The 23,755-nt window shown below is 38.4% G+C and overlaps 1 protein-coding gene across 4 annotated transcripts in view; it reads left to right on the forward strand.

Annotated features, from left to right (window-relative positions):
* The window catches only part of raf1a (Raf-1 proto-oncogene, serine/threonine kinase a), a 55,819-nt gene extending 32,549 nt beyond the window's left edge, over nt 1–23,270 (forward strand). For all 4 annotated transcript variants that reach the window (XM_067447017.1, XM_067447019.1, XM_067447018.1 and 1 more), the window contains 8 exons: nt 3,076–3,193; nt 3,273–3,357; nt 11,704–11,880; nt 11,970–12,016; nt 14,544–14,662; nt 14,752–14,883; nt 16,543–16,677; nt 22,668–23,270. In XM_067447017.1, the coding sequence (XP_067303118.1) occupies nt 3,076–3,193; nt 3,273–3,357; nt 11,704–11,880; nt 11,970–12,016; nt 14,544–14,662; nt 14,752–14,883; nt 16,543–16,677; nt 22,668–22,811 (957 nt within the window). In that variant the 3' untranslated portion in view covers nt 22,812–23,270. The remainder of the gene's footprint in view (nt 1–3,075; nt 3,194–3,272; nt 3,358–11,703; nt 11,881–11,969; nt 12,017–14,543; nt 14,663–14,751; nt 14,884–16,542; nt 16,678–22,667) is intronic.
* The last annotated feature ends 485 nt before the right edge of the window (nt 23,271–23,755 follow it).

A 23,755-nucleotide genomic window follows, 5' to 3' on the forward strand; every position in this document is an offset into this window, starting at 1 on the left:
CTTTCAAACTTTAGTTAGTGTGTAATGTTGCTGTTAGAGCATAAATAATACCTGTAAAATTATAAAGCTCAAAGTTTAATGCCAAGCGAGATATTTTATTTAACAGAAGTTCCCTTTCAAAGCCGACAGCGAGTGGCCGGTTTGGACTACACCGCTGCACTTCCTGCTGTAATGACGCAACTAAAACCGTCTGTTGACGAACCCTCCGCCCACAAGAACACGCAAATTCGGGAGCGTGGTCCTTTTGCTCTTGCTGGTCGAGAATAGGAAGCGTTGTAACTCGGTTCCGGAAAATTATAATCACAATTTAAAACTATGTGCAGCACATTTTGCTGAGGACTGCTTCCTCAATCTCAATCAGTTTACAGGGAGTGCAGAATTATTAGGCAAGTTGTATTTTTGAGGATTAATTTTATTATTGAACAACAACCATGTTCTCAATGAACACAAAAAACTCATTAATATCAAAGCTGAATATTTTTGGAAGTTTTAGTTTTTAGTTTTAGCTATTTTAGGGGGATATCTGTGTGTGCAGGTGACTATTACTGTGCATAATTATTAGACAACTTAACAAAAAACAAATTTATACCCATTTCAATTATTTATTTTTACCAGTGAAACCAATATAACATCTCAACATTCACAAATATACATTTCTGACATTCAAAAACCAAACAAAAACAAATCAGTGACCAATATAGCCACCTTTCTTTGCAAGGACACTCAAAAGCCTGCCATCCATGGATTCTGTCAGTGTTTTGATCTGTTCACCATCAACATTGCGTGCAGCAGCAACCACAGCCTCCCAGACACTGTTCAGAGAGGTGTACTGTTTTCCCTCCTTGTAAATCGCACATTTGATGATGGACCACAGGTTCTCAATGGGGTTCAGATCAGGTGAACAAGGAGGCCATATCATTAGATTTTCTTCTTTTATACCCTTTCTTGCCAGCCACGCTGTGGAGTACTTGGACGCGTGTGATGGAGCATTGTCCTGCATGAAAATCATGTTTTTCTTGAAGGATGCAGACTTCTTCCTGTACCACTGCTTGAAGAAGGTGTCTTCCAGAAACTGGCAGTAGGACTGGGAGTTGAGCTTGACTCCATCCTCAACCCGAAAAGGCCCCACAAGCTCATCTTTGATGATACCAGCCCAAACCAGTACTCCACCTCCACCTTGCTGGCGTCTGAGTCGGACTGGAGCTCTCTGCCCTTTACCAATCCAGCCACGGGCCAATCCATCTGGCCCATCAAGACTCACTCTCATTTCATCAGTCCATAAAACCTTAGAAAAATCAGTCTTGAGATATTTCTTGGCCCAGTCTTGACGTTTCAGCTTGTGTGTCTTGTTCAGTGGTGGTCGACTTTCTGCCTTTCTTACCTTGGCCATGTCTCTGAGTATTGCACACCTTGTGCTTTTGGGCACTCCAGTGATGTTGCAGCTCTGAAATATGGCCAAACTGGTGGCAAGTGGCATCTTGGCAGCTGCACGCTTGACTTTTCTCAGTTCACGGGCAGTTATTTTGCGCCTTGGTTTTTCCACACGCTTCTTGCGACCCTGTTGACTATTTTGAATGAAACGCTTGATTGTTCGTTGATCACGCTTCAGAAGCTTGGCTATTTTAAGACTGCTGCATCCCTCTGCAATATATCTCACTATTTTTGACTTTTCTGAGCCTGTCAAGTCCTTCTTTTGACCCATTTTGCCAAAGGAAAGGAAGTTGCCTAATAATTATGCACACCTGATATAGGGTGTTGATGTCATTAGACCACACCCCTTCTCATTACAGAGATGCACATCACCTAATATGCTTAATTGGTAGTAGGCTTTCCAGCCTATACAGCTTGGAGTAAGACAACATGCATAACGAGGATGATGTGGTCAAAATACTCATTTGCCTAATAATTCTGCACTCCCTGTAATGCCGGATTCGCAGAAAGATTTTTCTTAAAAGATGACGCAGTTCCCTCTTTGTCTGGAGAAGGCGTTGTTTATGGACCACAACCGGTAAGTGTATTTTATTATTTAAGTTGGTCCGTTTAACAGTTTATGTAACTCATGACACAAAGTGCAACGCTGTTTAGCTTTGTTAACTAACATTAGATGGTAATTGAAACTAATCCGAAAAACTTAGCCTATAAAAGTGTAGTAATTCATTCAGACACCATCGATTGTTGGTGTGTGTAATGATCAGTTTAAACTCCTGAATAGACAGCTGACCATTCTGAAACATCCAGCAAAAGTCTTTCCTGAGCAGGTTGTAACCGATCCTCTTCGATATTCTCCGGGTCTGATTCCGACTCAAATTGATAAGGCAATTTAGACATTTTTGCAATAACGTAAAGTTTTAAATATGGATATTTTTCTCACACAAACCCATGGCTTTGCTTCAGAAGGCCTTTATTAACCTCCAGAGCTGTGTGGAGCACTTTTATCATGGATGGATGGGCTTTTTTGGGCTTTAATTTTTGGGCTGCCAAAAGAAGAAAGTCATACAACAACAAGGATGGCTTGAGGGGGGGTAAATCATGGGCTAATTTCATTTATGTGTGAACTATCCCTTTAAGTTGTTTTCAGTGATCCGATCACAGCTTTATCTGTCTTCATCTGGTCTTAACATGCATTTGAAATACATCTCCTGTGAGCACTTGTGATCTGATTTTGACTCTCCCCTCTTATATAGTCACGCTCTTCATCACTCAGGTGTGGCACACAAATACAGGTGATGAATGAAGCTATTACACTGCTTACAAGCGAGTGAAAGGGAAGCGAATGAAAAAGGTTAAGTTGAAAGTTTGAATTGATTGTTTTGTTGCACATTGTAAGGTCAGTCGGCGGTCTTTTGTGGCTGTTTGAATGCATCTGAGCACACAAGTGTTCACGGTCCAAAAGCAATCCAGTCGAAAGCATCTTTGACTACCTCTGAAAGTGGACAAACTCAAAACATTTCCGGTTAAACTTATATGTAGCGGTGTCCACTTGTGATCGAATCAAACAAAGCACATCTTATTAGCAGGTGTAAACGGGGCCAAAGATAAGCTCTTAAGTGCTAACGTCAATCATTTGTTTTTTAGCGGCCAAGGGATAAAAGAGACTCGAGCTATTACTGGGAGATTGAAGCGAATGAGGTGATGCTGCTGAGCCGGATCGGATCGGGCTCCTTCGGAACCGTATACAAAGGGAAATGGCACGGTAAGCATCCGTCAAACCTGGCCAGCTCCAGTATCTAGCTGGCACTAACTACAATCATTAACTCTCTAACTCACTGTAGGTGATGTGGCTGTGAAGATATTAAAGGTCACCAACCCAACACCGGAGCAGTTTCAAGCCTTCCGCAACGAGGTGGCCGTTCTTAGGTGAGGTGCTAATGCTGATTATCTGCTGAGTTTGATGATTTAGGGCAGCGTGTCGATGGCTTTGTTGATTGACTGAATTTTGTTCTGACGTGCAGCACCGTGCCACGTCCATAAAGCTGGTTTACATTTTCCAAGCAACATTGCAACCTGCTATATTACAATAATTGTTTACCCAGAAATGAAACGGTTAGTTCACTCAAAAATGAGTTATGTTTATCTGCTGACCCCCAGGGCATCAACATGTAGGTGTGTTTGTTTCTTCAGGAGAGCACAGATGAAGATTTTTAACTCAAACCATTGCTCATATAATGCATGTCAATGGAGTCTAATTAGATTTAAGCAGATAAACATCAAATTTTCATTTTTGGGTGAACTTTCCCTTTAAATATTCTGTCCCCATGTACTCCTTTAATGGTTTAATGAGTCCAGTTAAGTGATTTAACGTACTGTAACGTTTAATAACACTAGTCCTCTGATTGATTGCAAACACACAGAAGAGCTTTCTGTGGATTGATTTTCTCCCCGCTTACCCTTTCATTTTAAAGTACACTGTAAAAAAAAAAGTGTTGGTTTTTGTTGGTTTAAGTTAAAAAAAGTAAGTAACCTGGTTGCCTTAAAATTTTGAGTTTATTGAAATTAAAACTTTGAGTTGATACAATGAAGGAAATGTGTTTAATAAATAGAAACTCAAAATATTATTGTATCTAAACCACATAAAAAATTTGATAAATCATGAAAATAGCAATTTTGAAATGAATGAAATGAAATTTAGCATGTTTCACTGCGTCATCACAAATAAAACACACACAATTACCCAATATGCTTACAAAATCTTTTAATAATATTTTAATAAACGTTGTCGAATCTCATAAAATGTTCATTTTATTAACTAAAAATTTTAAGGCAGCCAGGTTACTTTTTTTTAATTATTTTTTTACAATGTATGTTTCACCAGTTATTATTACATATTTGGGTCTTTAGCGACCCGGATCTTTATCTAACACTGATAGAGCTCTACTCATCTGGCAATAATATAAAACTGTCCTGATATTAGAGGAACAATTACAGAATAATGAAATAAAGCATATTTTATTACCTTTTGGAGATTGGAAAACAACACCTTCAAAATCAATATTTTGACCTTGTGGTGGTGGTTGAGGAGAAACCCCTGACATGATTGTAAAGCACTTTGGGTGTACAGTAGTACATATGAAAGCTCTATATAAATGCCTCATTCATTCATTCATTCATTCATTCATTCATTCATTCATTCATGCTTACACTGTTACACACCTCGGGATCTTCAGCGACCCTGTACAATTTTTTACAGAAGTTTTTATGAAAAACAGGCATTCTTTTATAATGTTATTATATATTTTTTGTATTATTGTATATAAGATTTGTTTTAGGAATATTAAGAAGGTTGATATCTAAATGAATGAGGAGGAGGGTAGTGAAGGAAGTCCTGGGACACTAAAGCCCGAGGTATGCGTTTAAGGGTTAATATATATAGAGAAGTACTACATGGTTATGCAATATAGAGACAATTTTAGGGTTACATTTTACTAAAATTGTATGGTATAAATGATGTTATAGTTGTATAGAATTGCTTGTACTGGTGTGCCCACTGCATCAATCATGGGTCACGCAGAGGAAAGACTTTATAGTAATTCGTTATACCTGGATGATGATGTGACAGTGGCCATATTGTGCCAGACACCATCTTATGGTGGAGAGCAGATGGAGAGATGAAGTCAGTCTGTATATGGGGATGATAAAGAGGGCATGATGGATTAGAAGTCAATGGCCAAATTTGGCCCAGATGCCAGAGATACACCTATACTCTTTTTCTAAAGGGCATCCTGGGATTTTTAATGACCACAGAGAGTCAGGACCTCGGTTGAACGTCTCATCTGAAGGACGCTGCTCTTTGGTCAGTAGGGATAGTTTGAGTTTCATTCATTATCTTCACTGTAAAAAATGGTGTCGTAAAATAACGGTAATCTACTGGCAGCTGTGGTTCCAGCAATGTACTGTTAATTTACAGCCCTCTACTGTTTATATACAGCTCTCCTTTTTTACAGTATTGTACTGTAATAATACCATAAAAGGTAACTTTTCATTTGGAAAACTGATCGCTTCAAACTGTTCACATTTTAAAACAAGTAGTTATACGGTGATGAAAACAGTCATGAGTTATTAGATTTGGCAATGTCCGTATTACTAAATGTTGTGTCCATAACTGATGTTTTCCGTGCCTTAAAGGGGTACTTCAGCGCTGGGAAGATGAATCTGTATTTAAACTGGGTCATCAATGTAGTAGAAATGTGAAATTATTTTTTAATTTGGTGCCTTCTAGACTGAAAAAAGACAGAAAATGTATTTTTGTCTCATGGGGGTGAAAAACTACAATTCCCAGAATGCTTCGCTGCCCTGTGAGGCCATTCCCAAAGCCACCGCTACTGGATTACAGTGACTGAGTTAGAGGAGACACTACAATTAAAAACTGAACGTGTTCAATATAATGAGTGTTGCTGCGCGAGTCTCACAGCACTGAGCACTGACTGCAGGAGTGAGATAAATGAGCTGAGGAGCTCTCGTGATGAGCGCTGAGGTAATCGCCACTACGCTCGCGGCATACATTCACAACGCCAGTTCAGTCTGGGGCGTTTCAGTTCATGCCTTTGCAAGCTTAACTTTCATAGAAATTAATTTGAGAAGTTAAAAGACTTGCATTGCTCACCATAGCTCCGTTTAAATGAGTGCCTGTAGCTGAGCTGAGCTGTGAGTGTGATCTCAAGCCCCCATGCGCGGGTTCAAAACATGAGGAAATGGCTCCCTCTGCTGGCTGTAGTCTTTAGCCTTTGGCCAAACGTTCCTCCTATGATGCAAATATCGTCAATTTGAAAGCAGAAGGAACTGGATGATTTGTTCTGAATGCTAAATACACAAACTGAATTCTGACATGTGGTGAGCCAGAATCATAATCACCCCATGTTGGTTTGTTTGGCCCGAGGAGAACTAAGAAACACTCCGTTGAAGAAACCCTCCTGCAAAGCTCCTTAAAAACGGTGAGCAAGAGGACCAGGACGAACGCTGTTTAAAACGCAAAGGGTGCTCACACCAAACACTGATCTCATTTAGTTATTAGGAGTTCATTGATCAACAAAATCTAATTGTGACATTATTTTAGAAAGCTTTCTCACTTTACAACATTTTTACACAAGTTTCTAAAACTGTTCTCAGTCCTGGAGCTTTGCAGGAGGGTTTCTTCAAGCGTCTCGGAGATGTTGTCTCAGTTCTTGTGGATTTTGTCTCAGTTTTCTTCAGTTTCTTCCTGTAATCCCAGACGGACTTGATGATGGAGAGATCAGACTCCTTCTGCAGACACAAATCTCTCTGCTATGATGGATTATTACAATTAATGGCAAAATAAATGTTTGAAAATGTAAACTGATATTACCTACTGACACACTATTGCAAAATATATAAATAATATATATTAAAAACGCTTTTGGGGGGTGAAAATACTAACGTGCCTAAGACTTTTGCACAGTACTGTATGTCACCTGCTGTCGCCTGACTGTGGACAGGTAGAGATCCTGAAGGCAGTAGTTGCCTCTCGATGGGTGAACCTTCATGCAGTGTTCAGGGTGTTTTTACCAGTCCTGGCAGGCGGCTATGTTCTCATTTGTTGCGACATTACCTCAACAGTGTGCCATCCGACCCACCAGGGTGGCATGAGATCCAGCAGGTCTGACATGTTGTCAGACATATAGCTTCACTGAGGGCGTCTCATATTTTTGGCAGCATGCAACCACAGCGGATGCTATTTCTAGGGATCTGTTATATCTTGGAGAATGGAGGCTTCGTCCAGATGTAGTGCAGGAGATCTGGAGATCTGGCTACAGTTTGGAAGAGCAGAGGTGGATATTTGTGCACCTTATGGTTCGCAAAGACAGAAGCGGCCAGTTGGGTGAATGGCTGAACTGCCTAGTCTAGAGGTTTCCTTTTATCCCTCTGTTATGTGAGATGTTACTCAGGATCTCCCTGTGAAAATACACGAAGTGAACTAATCAAAATGTTGCCAAAACCCCATTATAATCGGATTATGAGGGTGCATGTAAACATTAAATCCTGTCTGGAACCAGGACAAGGGATCACATCACTCCAGTCTTGGAGTCCTTCCTTGGCTCCCTGTCAGATTTCGGGTGGATTATAAAATGTTCATGCTTGCCTACAAAGCTTTGAATGGTTTGGCTCCTCACCATCTCGCTGAGCTCTTAGCCCTCTGAGCTCTTAGCCCTTTTAATCGTCCCTCATACCCGTTTAAAAGCTATTGGTGATGGGGCATTTTCTTCAGTCGCTCCAAGACTCTTGCCTGCTCGGATTAGGCAAGCAGAAACCCTTAGTGTTTTTAAGTCCTCCCTTAAAGCTGATTTCTTTACGGTTGCTTTTACTTGATAATATTGAATTGGTGGGTATGTTAACCTATTCAGCATTGCCTTGAACAGTTTACGTTTACAAGCAAATGGTGGCTCATTAGGTCTCGAGGAGCGCATTTCCTTAATTCTTTCTAATTTCCTGACCTGTAGTTTGTGGTTGATCATTAAAAAGTGTTTTCAGGATTTGTTTTGAGTGTATATTGTAATAGTCTGTAAGCATACACTCTTAGAAGAAAAGGTTCTATCGGCGCTATGTAATCTTAAAACAACATTATTTTGCTTAACCCATTGGCAGATTATTTTTCTTATTTTAAGGAAAAACTCTCTTTATTTTCCCAAAACAAGACAATAATCTTTACTAGTTATTTTAATTAATAATTAATAATTAATAAATATTTTTTACTAATAATTTTTTGTCTTGTAATTGTTTCTTAATGTATGATTTTTTTAGATGTTTAGACTAGAAACAAGACAAAAACACTAAGTAAGAGCAGCATGTGTTTGCAGTGTTCAATAGAGAACCCTTTTTAAGAGCCAAAAGGGCTCTGTCTTGTCATTATAGAACCTTTTTACTAGGGATGTAATGATATCAAAATCTCACGGTACGATACAATTTCGATATTGACCTCACGGTACGATATTTATTTCGATATTGTGGAAAAACTCACGGTATTGTCAAATAGCTCACGATAGTGTTTGTGATGATAATAGCGAAAAAATACTGACATTTATTCTGCTTTTGCCAGTCAACAGGCAATTTATTGTTGTATTCATGGATCCGTGACAACATAAAACGCTGATCACAGTGCTTTTAACCCTTAAATGCATACCTCGTCATTCACTACCCTGCTCAAGTTAGACATCAGCATTCTTAGTATTCCTCAATCAATCCATTTTAAACAATATAACAAGAAAACAATAATAGAATTATAATTGAATGCCTGTTTTTTCACTAGTATTTGTCAAAATTGTATAGGGTCGCTAACGACCCGAGGTGTGTAGGATTGTACATTTATATATATATATTTTATTTTTTTTGCACACTGATAAATTAATCTATAATAAGGAAATAAGGCGCAATTCACCTTTATTCCACAAGGTGGCGATGTCTGATACCCAATGATGAAGTGACGTTTCACTCATAGTTACCTCTGACAGAATACGAAACAATAATTATAATCTGCAAAACTTGAAATGGCTCAGCGATTTACAGCAGAGAGCAAGTACTAAACACAATCATATGTTAGTGTCACTGTCTCTTGATGATGGATGTGGTCAAGGAGCTGTCAGTGATCAAAATATTGGTTTTGAAGACGTTGAAAATGAGTTTGAAGAATATGCTGGAGATGGCGAATATGAGGCAGATGCTGAATATACTGGTAAACGAGCTCTGGCGAGGTCATATGATGATGGTATTAAACATCTGCTCAAACTGAATCCTTCCAAGCTCCAAAAGGGAACGAAATAGGTTTTATTTTATTCTTCTGTAAGTGTAACTAATATCAGGAGATTTATATATCATCATGACAGGTAGAGGTCTATCCATGTTAAATATAGATCCGGGTCGCTAACGATCATGGTCTATGTAGTTAACAATGATTTGTTCTGTGGGACTGTGTTTACTCCTCTTGCTTTTTGACGGACACCTGTCCTTTTAATATTGTAACCCAACCACGACGATATCGAGACCACCGCGATATCATCAATATCGTTACATCCCTACTTTTTAGCATGAAAACTTTTGAGTATACTCAACTCCAAATAACCTTTTATGCTAAAAAGGTTCTATAATGACAAGATAAAGGGTTCTCTATAGGTCCTTTTAATATAGATCCCAAACACGTAGCACCGTTAGAACCTTTTCTTCTAAGACTGTAGGTGTATTTAAAGACTGATTCAAGATGAACCATTGCCAAATGAAAGTGTACAAGAGCAGACTGAGCTGATCTCTTGTGTGAGCACTAGGCATGTGCCGATATCAATTTTTCATGTTGCGATTCATTGCTGAAGCTTTTATCACGGTAAACGGTATTATCACGGTATTGAAATAATTTGCAAAAAAGTGGTCATAGTATAACAGCTTTAAGTTTTGTCAAATTAAAGTGTACAAGAGCAGACTGATCTGATGTATTGTGTGAAGCACAACACATTTATTTAAGGTGCCCTAGAATGAAAAATTGAATTAACCTTGCCATAGTGAAATAGCAAGAGTTCAGGACATGGACATCCCATACTGTGAGTCTCAAACACCATTGCCTCCTTCTTCTTATGTAAATCACGTGAATCCAAAACTCCACTGAAAAAAAGTGCTTCTCAACATAAACCCAACCGTGACGCAAATGTTGGGGATCATTTATATGCACGCCCCCAACATTTGCATCTGTCCAAACATGGGCATTGTCCGGTGGAAATGACAGAGCAAATCATCAAAACAAGCTGCTCGCATGGACACACTTCATGTTCAGGCTGTGCAGGAGACTTTTCTACCCTTCCCACAGATAAAAAACTTCAGCAGTCATGGTTGATGTTTATAATCCGATACCACAACAATTTAATTCAAGACCGTTCGTTTGTTCGGCCCATTTCAAGCAAGCTTCGCTCAGCGTCTTAAACTGAAGAAGTGGCAACTATATTCCTGCAAGCAGTAAGCAGCGATTTATCCACTTATTGACTGATTAAACAATTTCTGATTAAATTGAGAGTTTCTTAGAGAGACCGCATTGTCTAGATAACGCAAGATGCTAGTACAGTAACAACAGGAAACACCAAGTACCATACCAGACTAAATAGTGTGTCTAATGACTAAGGGTAATATTATTTTGTATTACAAAATACAACCGTAGATACTTTGCTTAGATCGTTCACGCGATCCTTCTAGCAAACGTCGCCTTTTCCACCATAGAAGTTAAATAGACAGTCATTTGACAAGGCTATTCATTTTGTAAAAATATAAGTCATATATTTATATTTTTGAGAACTGAAGTATGGTGTTTCCTATGATGTTTTAGCCTATTTGTATTTCAGATTAGGCTACATCAGTCACTGCGTAACGTTAGCCTACATTGTAACTAACGTTATATAAACATGCAATATCGTTGACGAAAAAAGGCAAGTCTGAAATGTCGACTGAATGACACTTTAAGCAGAACCTCAAATGGAGATTACTGAAATACAGCCTACTTTTTTATTGGTGTTTTCAGACGATCCATGCGCGAGAGAGAGCTCGCGTGCATATGGTTGCCAGATTGGACATGTTTAGGTAAAAACCGGAGTGTATACGGGTTTCTTTTCACAGAAAATCTCTGTTTGGGGGATGTAATTACTGAAATCTTGCGCGTGGATGATCTGAAAACACCAATAAACAAGTAAGCTGCATTCTATCAATCTCCATTTGAAATGTTCTGCTTAAAGTGTCGTTCAGTCGGTCTGTGTTCTGTCAGGACTCACGAGCCGCTTCACTGAACTGCTGTGAGCTGCTGAAATAAGCCAATCAGAGCACAGCTCAACATTAATATTCATGACTCTTCCAAATAAGGCAAAAACAGAGCATTACATCCTCGGGACAATTTATAGGGTTGTAAATGGACCTGTAAAACTATCTGGACAATTTCTCCCCTTAAATAAGCCACATACCCATAAGCCATGTAGATATCAGAGAACAATTTAACATATTGTTTCAACTCATTCTAGGGCACCTTTAAACTGTAAGAAGCATGCCTGCCGTTTTCACACACAACGAATAACATGGAGAAACCGCATTGGGGGAAAACATGCCAAGGCCACATTAGCACATGATTTAACATGGTCACTCCGCTCACCCCATTGCAGTGCATAAGTCGCATGTCTGCGTTTGATGCCTCTGAATGTTTGTGTCCTGTTTTTTTTTTTTTGCTGCCAACAGGAAAACCAGACATGTCAACATCCTGTTGTTCATGGGCTACATGACAAAAGACAATCTTGCGATTGTAACGCAGTGGTGTGAAGGCAGCAGTCTCTATAAACACCTCCACGTGCAGGAGACCAACTTCCAGATGTTTCAGCTGATAGACATCGCCAGACAGACGGCTCAGGGCATGGAGTGAGTTCTGCCACTGATGGATCCGTCTGCCTAGAACTTCACTGCGAATGTCTCAGCAGTTATTAATCATGTGTTTTTCCCCCTCACAGCTATCTACACGCAAAAAACATCATCCACCGAGATATGAAATCTAACAGTATCCTTTTATGAGACATCATTTCAATCTGCTTTTTAGGTCTAAAGGCCTAAAGGGAACACATATTCACTATAACTACGACTTTTGCCCCAGTAAACTCCTAATTTACTGCTTATTAATAGTTAGTAAGGTAGTTTTTGTAGCGTTTAAGTTTAGGTGTTGGGTCGGATTAAGGGATGCAGAATAAGCTCATGCAGAATAATGCATTAATATGAGCTTTATAAGTGCTAATAAACAGACAATATCCTAGTAATATGCATGATAATAAGCAGTGTTGGGTGTAATTAATTACTCTATTTTAATGACTTTTCCCTTGAAAAAATAAAGTAAGGGATTTTTTCTGCAATTTAATTACAGTTACTTCACAAGTATTTGAACTAAATACTAAATATAATTATATGTACTACAATAGTGGAATTAACATGAACATTTAAAGTCTAACTTTAAAATGCATGTTTTTATGTATCCTTCTGTATCCTGTATCCTTTATGTAGTTTTATGATTTATTTGAATGAATTAAAAGAGCCGTTTCATGTCTAACCTTGAATTGCTCAACTCGAGGTTGATATAGGATTTAGAAAGTAATAAAAAAGTAGTTAAATACTTTTTGGACAGAGTCATTTGTACAGTAATCTAATTACACTATTGAAGATGTAATAGTAACAATTTAGAGTAACTTACCCAACACTGCTAATAAGCAACTAGTTAATAGTGAGAACTGAAGCCTAAAATAGTGTAATCTGATAGTTTTAGCTGTTAAACTACAGCATTTAGTCTGTGTCCGCTCACTACTCATTAGAGCTTCTGATACATATTGCACAAAAAAACTGGTAAACACAAAATCACAAGCTTTGATTGCCCGGCTTTACACATTTTTGGCTTGTAGTGTCTATAAAGCAAGCCCCAGGTTTTGCCCATTTTTGCAGTGTTCATGATATATGTGAATGACAGCAAAACTTTGAATATTTCACATGACTTGCATCATTATCTGGTGTAGTTTCAAGCCAGGGTTTGAAATTATCTTTTACAAACAACATTTTTTACTGACCATTCAGAACTTGTACTAGTAATAGGCAAAACAAAAATATTAGAATAAACCTGATTATCAAAGTCACTGCTTACATTTGAATATATTTAGGTGTATTATGCAGTTTGAATGTGAAACATGTAGTAGTAGTATAAACTGGATGTTGCCTGTTACCGCTCTTGACTGGTTGGATTTCAGTTTTGAAGGTGAACGAAAGTCAGTAACATTTAATCTAACCATTAAAGCAGAGTCCAGAAAAATAAGAGATTTCATAGGGCCGTAAAGTAAATCACATGCGCCGCAGAGAATGACTTTCTTCCTCAGGATTTTAGTTTTCCAGCTCAGATTCACAACATCCTTAATCAAGAGACATTAATGACGTGCAGAATGAAGAAATGAACTCTTCTCTTCTCAGAAACTGAACAAAATTAAACGAGTTCATGCCAAAAACAAGAGCAAATATCTGTCTTTGAATGAAGCTGATTTTATGAACTCATTGGCAGATTTTTGTTTTAATCATAAAATCACTTTCACAAGATTTCTGATCTCAAACTTTAGGCTCTTTTTTTTGTGTCAAATGAATTCAAAAGTAACGGAGAACTGTTGGAAATGTTATTTTCTAACTTTGAAGTGTCACTAATACTCGTTGTGTGCTTGGACATTTACATTTAGAGAACACATTGACAGATCTTTAATCGGTCTTACATTTACCCTGCACTTGATATCTTACCCCCACAGCAGTGTCGCTGATGGACACACATGCACTCTCATGATTTATAAACGTATATATTAAAGAGTGTGTAGAGGAAATCGTGACGTCCTCCTCATCTAGTAACTCCAGTGAGCACAGATCTTAATGCGTGTAATGAACTCTGCTCCTAAATGAAAGAGCCCATGTGGACAACGCAAGGTCCATCAATACAAGAGGACATCACTGACCCCCAGAAAGTCCTGACCTAAACCCGTACTGTTCTTCAGCTTTATATATCTAAAACGATTCGAATTGCATATAGGAGAGAGTATGTGTTGTAAACGTAATCCTTTCTATGTAACATCATACTTGCATTTCAATGCACTGCAAAAAATGCTTTTCTTCCTTAGTGTTTTTGTCTTGTTTTGAGAAAAATAACTCAAAATGAAGAGAGTTTTTGCTTAAAATAAGATAAATAATCCGCCAATGGGGTGAGAGAAATAATCTTGTTTTCTGTTTGAATTAAGATTATTTTTCTCACCCCATTGGCGGATTATTTATCTTATTTTAAGCAAAAACTCTCTTCATTTTGAGTTATTTTTCTCAAAACATGACAATGATTTGTGCTTGTCTAGTAAATACTTCTTGTTTTAAGAATGTTTAGATGTTTGGCCTAGAAACAAGACAAAAATACTGAGTAAGAGGAGTGTGTGATAATGCCAGCGAGCGGTTCTTGGCTATAAGGAGCAGCAGCGGAGTAGAGAAGCGATCATGAAGACATGCCAGCCTTTGACTTAACTCGAGCTCAGACATCTTCTTACATGAAGGCCTGACAGTGAAGATTGGCGACTTTGGGCTGGCCACAGTGAAGGCGCGATGGAGCGGCTCTCAACAGGTGGAGCAGCCTTCAGGGTCTATTCTGTGGATGGTCAGTGCTGTGCTCAACACCTCCTGCTTTCTGCCTGCTTCATTCATCTGCCACTGACCCGTAACCTCATTAATGCTGTTCACCTTCAGGCACCCGAGGTGATCCGGATGCAGGACAACAACCCTTATAGTTTCCAGTCGGACGTGTATTCTTATGGCATTGTGCTGTTTGAGTTAATGACAGGAGAGCTGCCCTACTCGCTGATAGCCAACCGAGATCAGGTAACACACACTCAAGCCCCAAGAGCTGCAAAACCAACTTTCCGTGGTCAGGGCACGGGGTTTGCCCATGCTATTAATGTTGCTTTTCAGTAGTAGAAAGGCCAGTCATGAAAGAGCTTGAAATATATTACACTTATATGCAAGTATAAAGGACAACACTCCAGCAAAATGCCTTTCAGAAACGAAAGGTTAATCCAGCCTGACTGTGCATGCGTTTGTGAACATACACACGGGATCTCAGTCTGACCCCAGGCGTGACTAAATTTAGATGTGCAAACTAATCAGGGTCCCAGAGACTGTAGAGCACGCACTGGACGTGTGTGTGTGTGTGTGTGTGTGTGTGTGTGTGTGTGTGTGTGTGTGTGTGTGTGTGGGGGCATGTTTTTGTGACATATGAGGACTCAAATGTGTATAATGCCATGGGTATGACACAGGTATTACAGGAGAGGGTGAAATATGAGGACATTACCCCATGTCCCCACTTTACAAAAGGCTTATAAATCACACAGGAGGAGTTTTTATGAGAAAGTAAAAATGCAGAATGTTTCCTGTGATGGGTAGGTTTAGGGGGTGTGTGTGTGTGTGTGTGTGTGTGTGTGTGTGTGTGTGTGTGTGTGTGTGTGTGTGTGTGTGTGTGTGTGTGTGTGTGTGTGTGTGTGTGTGTGTGTGTGTGTGTGTGTGTGTGTGTGTGTGTGTGTGTGTGTGTGTGAGCCTGTTTATGTGGTTTATGAGGACACAAATTTGTATAACTACATGGGTATTACACTGGTATTACACTATAAATGTGGTTTATGAGGACATATCAAATGTCCTCATAATTCAAATGGCCTTAAAAACATACTAAATGATGTTTTTTTGAGAAAGTAAAAATGCAGAATGTTTGCTGTGATGGGTAGGTTTAGGGGCAGGGGCAGTGTGTGTGTGTGTGTGTGTGTGTTTGTGTGTGTTTGTGTGTGTGTGTGTGTGTGTGTGTGTGTGTGTGTGTGTGTGTGTGTGTGTGTGTGTGTGTGTGTGTGTGTGTGTGTGTGTGTGTGTGTGTGTGTGTGTGTGTGTGTGTGTGTGTGTGTGTGTGTGTGTGTGTGTGTGTGTGTGTGTGTGTGTGTGATGGGTAGGTTTAGGGGCAGTGTGTGCGTGCGTGCGTGTGTGTAAGTTCGGCCCTGACAGAGAGCGCACATTCATTCAGTCTCAGTAGTTTGGCGAATTTCACCTAAAAATATTCAGGTCCAATTTTTCTTAACAGTTAAGTACAGTCCTCATTCCCTTTATCGTAATTAAAATAATCCTGTCCAGACAAATGTTTCTTTTTCATTTTAACCAGTATAAATGCATACTGCCATGAAATATACTTAGCTATACATGACAGTTTTATGTACTAATATATAAAGGAGGTGTGTGTGCTTCATTGTCATTAAAAAAAATCATGTCACAGTGAAAAACATCAACAATGATTTCAAATATAGGCAAAATCTAATAGTATACGTTTATTATTAATGTTGTTTGACAAAATGTGACCTGGATGTTTTGACCGTTTATCAGTATCATGTTAAAGTTGAGTCTATGAAAGGCGATGAACTAATAATCAATGGCTGCGGCGTGCAGTGCTGAGCAGAACTGAACCTCTGAACGCATATATTGACAGAGGTTTCCTGTTTCCTGCAGATCATTTTCATGGTAGGCCGGGGATACCTGTCTCCAGACCTCAGTAAGCTCTACAAGCGATGTCCTAAAGCCATGAAGAGACTGGTGGCCGACTGCATCCAGAAGGCCAAGGACGAGCGGCCTCTTTTCCCTCAGGTGTGTTTGCTTTCCTTCTGCAGATTAGGCAACTAAACACACATGACACAGATCAGTGACATTATTGAGTCGCTGCTTGTTTTCCAGCATGCTTGGCATATCTAAAAATGACCAAGAATTAATTTAATGTATTTATAATGTTATAAACAAGTACAGATTGAGGCCAACCAGAAAACGGTTTTGCTACTGAAGGTACAAGAGCTGTTTGTGTGGAGGATACATGAGCAGCTTTGACCACTAATTGTGCTTTAATCATAGGTTATACAACGAGCAGTTCAAAGTGCATCTCCGTGAGGATCAACTGGGCCAAAGGGCCAAATTTGACGTTGCAGTCGGCGGATAATCTCAGAAAAACTATTTAAAGGAACAGTTCATCTAAAAATGCCAGGTCACGTCAGTCAAGCTCTTAAATTGCATATTCTTTTATCCCAACTTTTTATAACAGTAATAATAATACAAATTATTATTATGCAAGACAGAAATATACAAGCCTATTATAATACAACTGCACTACAAAATAAAGGATTTTTTTTAACATTAATTTTCAGTTTACACTAAAGTAGTTAAATGACACTTATATGACAAATCGAGTGAAATGCTGTAATAATCTGTATCCATAACTCCATATATACTTTGATCATCAGCCACTTTAAGTCAAGTCACCTTTATCTAAATCGTGCCTTTACAATACAGCTTTACAGTGATAACAGGAAGTTACAGTGAGCGATTCATTGTGCAGTGTCGTCAGCTTCAGCTATCATAACTGGAGCTTTCACAAGAGAGAAGTTTTTTCATATCTATTAAACTATTAAAATAAAGCCTTTATTTATCTTGCTGCTATGTGCTCAGTGCTCAGGATTGATCCACGAAATGAAGATGATTGACAGTGCTAACTGTAGAAACAGAAGAGAAACATCACATTTCCAAATAGATATATTTGTGTGTGTGTGTGTGTGTGTGTGTGTGTGTGTGTGTGTGTGTGTGTGTGTTAAACAAGTCAGTTGTTAAATACATTCAGTAGCATTAAAAAGCCTCTAGAGTTACTTAACTCTTTTTGTTCCTAGTTGGCAGTGATTAGAAATACATTTCTCATGATGTGAGCTTGTTGCTTTTCATATGTAAAATAATAATAATTTATCAGTTAAAATAATATACTACCTCATCAACAGTTAATAAGGAGCAGCAAAACTTTATCTAATCTTTATTCAATGTTCATAAAATAAAATATAAAAACAATTATTTATACTTTAATATACTTTATTTATATTAAAACCATTATTATACTCAATTATAAAAATACAGCACACTACTGAACACACTACCCCCCCCCCCCACACACACACACACTTTTTACAGTCATTGCTGTACAATTACAGTACAAATAATGTGTGTATGCTGTAAAAAAAAAAAGTACTGTACAATTTACAGGAATTTACTGGCAAAAAATTACGCCAAAAATCCTGTAAAAATATGAATTGCTTTTTTTTTTTTACAATTTGCAATTGATTATAGAATAATACTGCAAAGCAATTTACAGTTAATTGTTGTATGTGAAATAAAATGAATTTGTAGATTTAACAAACTTTTAAATGATTAAGTTATATACAGTCAAATGGTATATATAATCAAAGCATGATTTTATTTGTGCTAGCTTTACTTTGAATCATTTAAGTGAATAATACAATAGAGATCATGTAGACACCATTAGCACTACACCGTCTGAACTCAAGAGACTTCAATACTGGGCACACACCGCACAGTGACGGGAACACTCGATACACCGCTCTCCTTATGATCGTGTCATTTTGAGTAGAAATTACAATTTAGTATCATATATATATAACGCATAACAGCTCATAGAAAACAGCTATTTTAAATGGCAGTAATATGTCACGATATAACTGTTTTTACTGTAGTTTTGATCAAATAAATGCAGCCTTTGATGAGCAGAAGAGACTTCTTCTAAAACGAGAAATGGTGGATTTCTTTCAAACATTAAACCGCTTTTATTTTGACGGAAACGCGCAGGAAGACATTAGTGCTTCTGTTTGTTGACAACCACATATTTATAAATGATTCTCATTACGAATTTGGGAAGGCTTTTTGGGAAGAACACATTTGCATTCCCAAAAAATGATCATTTTAGAAACATATAGCACTTGCAGAGAAGCATTTACTGTGAACTAGGGGTGACCCCGAATAGTCGAGGATTCGATGCATCGATATGCGGAGCCTGATTCGACCACCGATCTCACGGTCGGGTGTTATGAAACGAGGATCATACCATTTTGGCAATATGGGGGTGCTCAATATTTTAAAGACGTGTCGCGGCACTGAGCTGAGCATCGGTGTGCGACCCCTTTAAGGGCGCTGAGCTTCGCAGTGTACACACACCGGCGGCAGCATTCAGCGCCTGTCCGCGGCCACTCAAGAAGTTGTTTAAAATCCTGCCGCACCACAGAGCGCTTTCGTGCAGCTTATCTGTCAGTCAATTCAAAATTGAGCTTGCGTGTATATAATGTGCACATCAGGTGGCGGTGTGTGAGATCCTGAAGCGCGGGGCTGAGCTTCGCGTACGTCTTCACCTCCTTTAGGCACAATCGGCTTAGGAACGTGCATGTAAACGCACTCAAAGTGTTCATTTCCTCTCTAGGCAGGTATTTTTTTAGGTTTATTTATCAAAATGTTCTTTTATATATTTGTGTGATGTTCTTTATTTCGATCGCGGCTTTAACATGTTATGAGAAAACGGTTTATTAATGTTTATCCACCACATTACCTTTTAGGCTATTTAAACCTAAATAAGAAAGCCATTGTCAGTTCGTCTGTCCGTTGGCAGGCAGTTTTGGTCGCTTTATTAAAAGTGTTTGCTGTGTGCAGTGTGTAAAGAAAAAGAAAAATAGTTTTACCCTTCTGTTGACAGTATCGTGCCCCTCCCAACCCATACACACACAGATGATTCGACTATCAGTCGACCATAGAGAGATTCGACAATTCTGATTCGATTGTCTAAATCCTTAGTCGAGGACAGCCCTACTGTGAACAGAAACTGGAAGCTATGCTGTACTCCGCCCAAAACATGCAGCATGTCAAATTAGATATCTGCACTTCGTTATATCACTTTCTCAAATCCATCCATTCATAAGAAGGTTACCGCTGGGCAGGGGCGTAGCCATCTTTTCAGAAGTGAGGGGGACAGAAATGTCGTAACACCATTTTTTGGGGGGACCGATATAATTTATCGCATCTCTTGCTTTTAATTTGGTAAGATATCAAATACACTACTGAACAATAACCACTAATATCTATAATATTATTCTCCTATTTTTTATGCCAATTTCATGATTGGTTTATATATTACAGACACTTGTGCATTAAGTCTCCATAGATTTTATGCAATGTAAAAAGTTTTTTAATTTTTTTTAATTCTGATGTAAACCAGCTGTTCTCTGTGAATATATAGTAAAATGCAATTTATTCCTGTGATCAAAGCTGAATTTATCATCATTACTCCAGTCTTCAGTGTCACATGATCCTTCACTAATCATTCTCAGATGAGGATCTGATGATCAACACACATTTATGATTATTATCAGTTGTGCTGCTACTGGTGATGCTTAATTTTTGTGGAAACCATCAAAACATTTGTGGTAAAATTAAAAAAGAGAGAAAGTATTACTTTTATTGGTCAGACATGCATTTAATTGATCACAAGTGATATTTTTAATATTACAAAAGATAATAATTTATTTAATAAATGCAAATAAAGGCTGTCCATTGAACTTTCTATTCATCAAAGAATCCTGAAAAATAAAATGTATCATGGTTTCCACAACATTTTAAAGCAGCACAACTGCTTTCAACACAGATAATAATCATAAATGCTTCTTGATTATGAAATCCTCATATGAGAGTGATTAGTGAAGGATCATGTGACACTGAAGACTGGAGTAATGATAAATACAGCTTTGATCACAGGAATAAATTACTATATATTCACATAGGGAAAAAAGCTGTTTTAACTTGTAATATTTCACAATATTACTGTTTTAACTATTTTTGATTAAATAAATGCAGCCGTGGTGAGCAGAAGATACTAAACATTAAAAGCTGCATTATTCATATGATACTTTATTGTCATCAATAGCCTACATTGAGATGGCTTGAAAAACACACATAAAGCATATATTGTCGCACTCCTCTGATTGTCTTCGTCATGTTTCATCATCATAACGATTGTTTTCCTTCAGCTGCAGCTCTAGTGTGACGGGGTATTCCCTCTATGAATCCGCTTCTGGACTTTCTGTGAGAGCGCCCTCCTCATATTTAGATGCGAATAAAATGACAGCAGGTCATGCATAAATTATTTTTGTCTCTGATTTTAAATCTTAATGTATTCACATTGGTTTATATGTAAATACACTTGCCCGTGACCTCAAAAAGCGCTCTATCAACCGAGATTAGAGAAGGCTGTCTTTAGCGTCCGCCGCGCAGGGTAACGCTGGTTCGAATCCCACTCGGAGCGGGTCGACTAGAATCGGTGAGACCAAGTAAAAGTGCGAGGGACGAAAATACATATTATTAAAAGTGAGGGGGACACGTCCCCCCCGTCCCCCGCATAATCTACGCCCATGCCGCGGGCAACTGATGAGTAGCGCTGTTTCAGCGCAGATTCATTTCCTCTCGCACTTTGGACTTTTTGACAAACAAGCTGTAGTCCACAGGCTCATGCAGCTCTGTCACAATCAGTCATGTATTAGAAAACTTAACATTATGCAGTTTATTTAGTATTGTTTAAGATCATTTCGCGATTTCAAACATAATGTAACACAGCGGCAGCACAAAGTCATTTCATGTATTAAAATGCAAGACTAGTTTTTGAGCAACTAGATTAGATACATGTATATTTATTAAAGAGCCATAAGGCACCTACTGGGTAATGGCATTACAAATAAACATTATTATTTTTTAGCCACAAAATGACTCTAATTTACCTCTTTGAATTGGAATTCTCTATTTTTACCTTCATTACTACACAAATTGTAATATAAATAATACAAATATTAGAAATATATTTTAAGTGGTCATTAATTGACAATAATTATTGCACAAATAGTATTTAGTACCAAAAGATCTCTTCAAAATATTCAATAAATATTATTGAACTAAAATGTAGAACACTTATTTAATTGAAAAATAGTTACGGCGTAAGGTCACATTTGACCATCAATGAGTATTAGTTTGACCAATTAGTCAGGAATACCTGAGGGCTAAATAAGAATAACATTAATGTTAACAATGTTTCATCTCTATCACTCTCCATAATAAAACGATCCTGTGAATATGGCTGACTCAATAATCAATGCACAAGCTGTATTGTTTACTAAAACTCGCTGCAAACATCTGTATAGTGAAGCTGTTGTGGATCTGCCATTTAAATGCATTGACACCGTGCTGGAAGTATTGAGAACTTCATGAACTTCATCCAATGGAATCGTTATTTTTTTAAACGGTTCCAAGTTAGAACCGGTTCTCGATGCCCAACCCTAGTAACAACTGAAACCAGCTTTGAGGAACAGGCCACAGGACTATGTGTTTTGTTTTTGTTTTTTGTCTGGACCAAACGAACCAAACTAACCGAAGTACAAGTGTGAACTTATACTAGTCTTAAAAGTAAGTCATTCATTTTTTTCTTTAAGACTGGTCCTGACTTTTTAAAATCAGTAACATAAACTGGTAGATCAGTTCAATTAGAATTAGAAAAGTAAGACATTTTGACTAATTGCTATTTGGACAAATTAGTGCTTAAGACACAGTCTTACCATAGTGGCTACGTTTACACGACTAGCTGCTAAAGTACGCTGCAGCACTGCTGAACACTTGCTTCTGGTTGGTAGCTGGTCGTACAGTTTTTTTCTTCTTCTGAGAGCTGTGGTAGGTTCAGGAAATAACACACACACCTGATTGCTGTCTCTCGTGTGTGTCCACAGATCCTGTCGTCCATTGAGCTGCTGCAGCATTCGCTGCCCAAAATCAACCGCAGCACCTCTGAGCCCTCGCTGCACAGAGCGTCCCACAGCGAGGACATCAGCTCCTGCACACTCACCTCCATGATGAAGATGCCTGTCTTCTGACTGCTGCTGCAAGGCCATTGATTGAGTTTTCAGACGGAGAGATGTCTGCAGCCCGAGGTCTTCATCTGCTGTCCTGCCACAGTTAGGCCAGCCCTGAAGAGCCTGATCTGGGTCTGCTGGAGCAGGACGGAGGGTTGGACACCTCTGCTGAAGGCCTCACAAATGAAGGATGTCTTCTGTTTGCAAGCAGGGACTTTGACAACAGGCTCTCGTTTTTATGTGTCTGAAAAACATGTTGCCCTCGATGCTCAAAGAGCGATGGTGTTTATATATTACACACACAGAAAGAGCTTCATAATTTAGTCAGTATTGAGTTGCCATTGAGTGGTGTTCGAGATGCGACTTAGTCTTACGCGATTTGAGATCAGTTTTGTGATGTCAAGTATTCTGAAGGTGTTCTTGATATGTATAGAGTACATACTGTTAATCAATTATTTTAATAAAATTAAGTTAAATACCCCTTTCTGTCATTGAGTCGTCTTTTACCAATACATGCCTTATACAATAATGCTCAGATTAATATGCCCTTTGCAGAAAAGTGTTGGGGAAAGTTACTTTGAATGTGTTCACAAATGTGTTACTCCCTTTAAAGGATCTACAGTACTTGCGTCACTTTTGCTACTTCTTCTCACCTGGACTGGGCTTGTATTGAACAAATTAATGCGTGTACAGTAGAGGGCGCCGCTCAAACAAACCTTTCAGGATGCAGGAAAACAAGTTTAACACTTACTTCACCAATAACAACACAAAATCTAACGTCATTTTTGCTCATGGTTTAAAGTCCTCATGAAATCAAAATGGATCCTATTGACTTTGTTAGCACACATTAAAGGAACACTCCACTTTTTTTAAAAAATAGGCTCATTTTCCAAGTCCCTTAGAGTTAAAGAGTTAAGTTTTACCGGTTTTGAATCCGTTCAGCCGATCTCTGTATCTGGCGGTAG

The sequence above is a fragment of the Pseudorasbora parva genome, chromosome 6 (genome assembly GCF_024679245.1).
Source record: "Pseudorasbora parva isolate DD20220531a chromosome 6, ASM2467924v1, whole genome shotgun sequence".
NCBI lineage: Eukaryota > Metazoa > Chordata > Actinopteri > Cypriniformes > Gobionidae > Pseudorasbora > Pseudorasbora parva.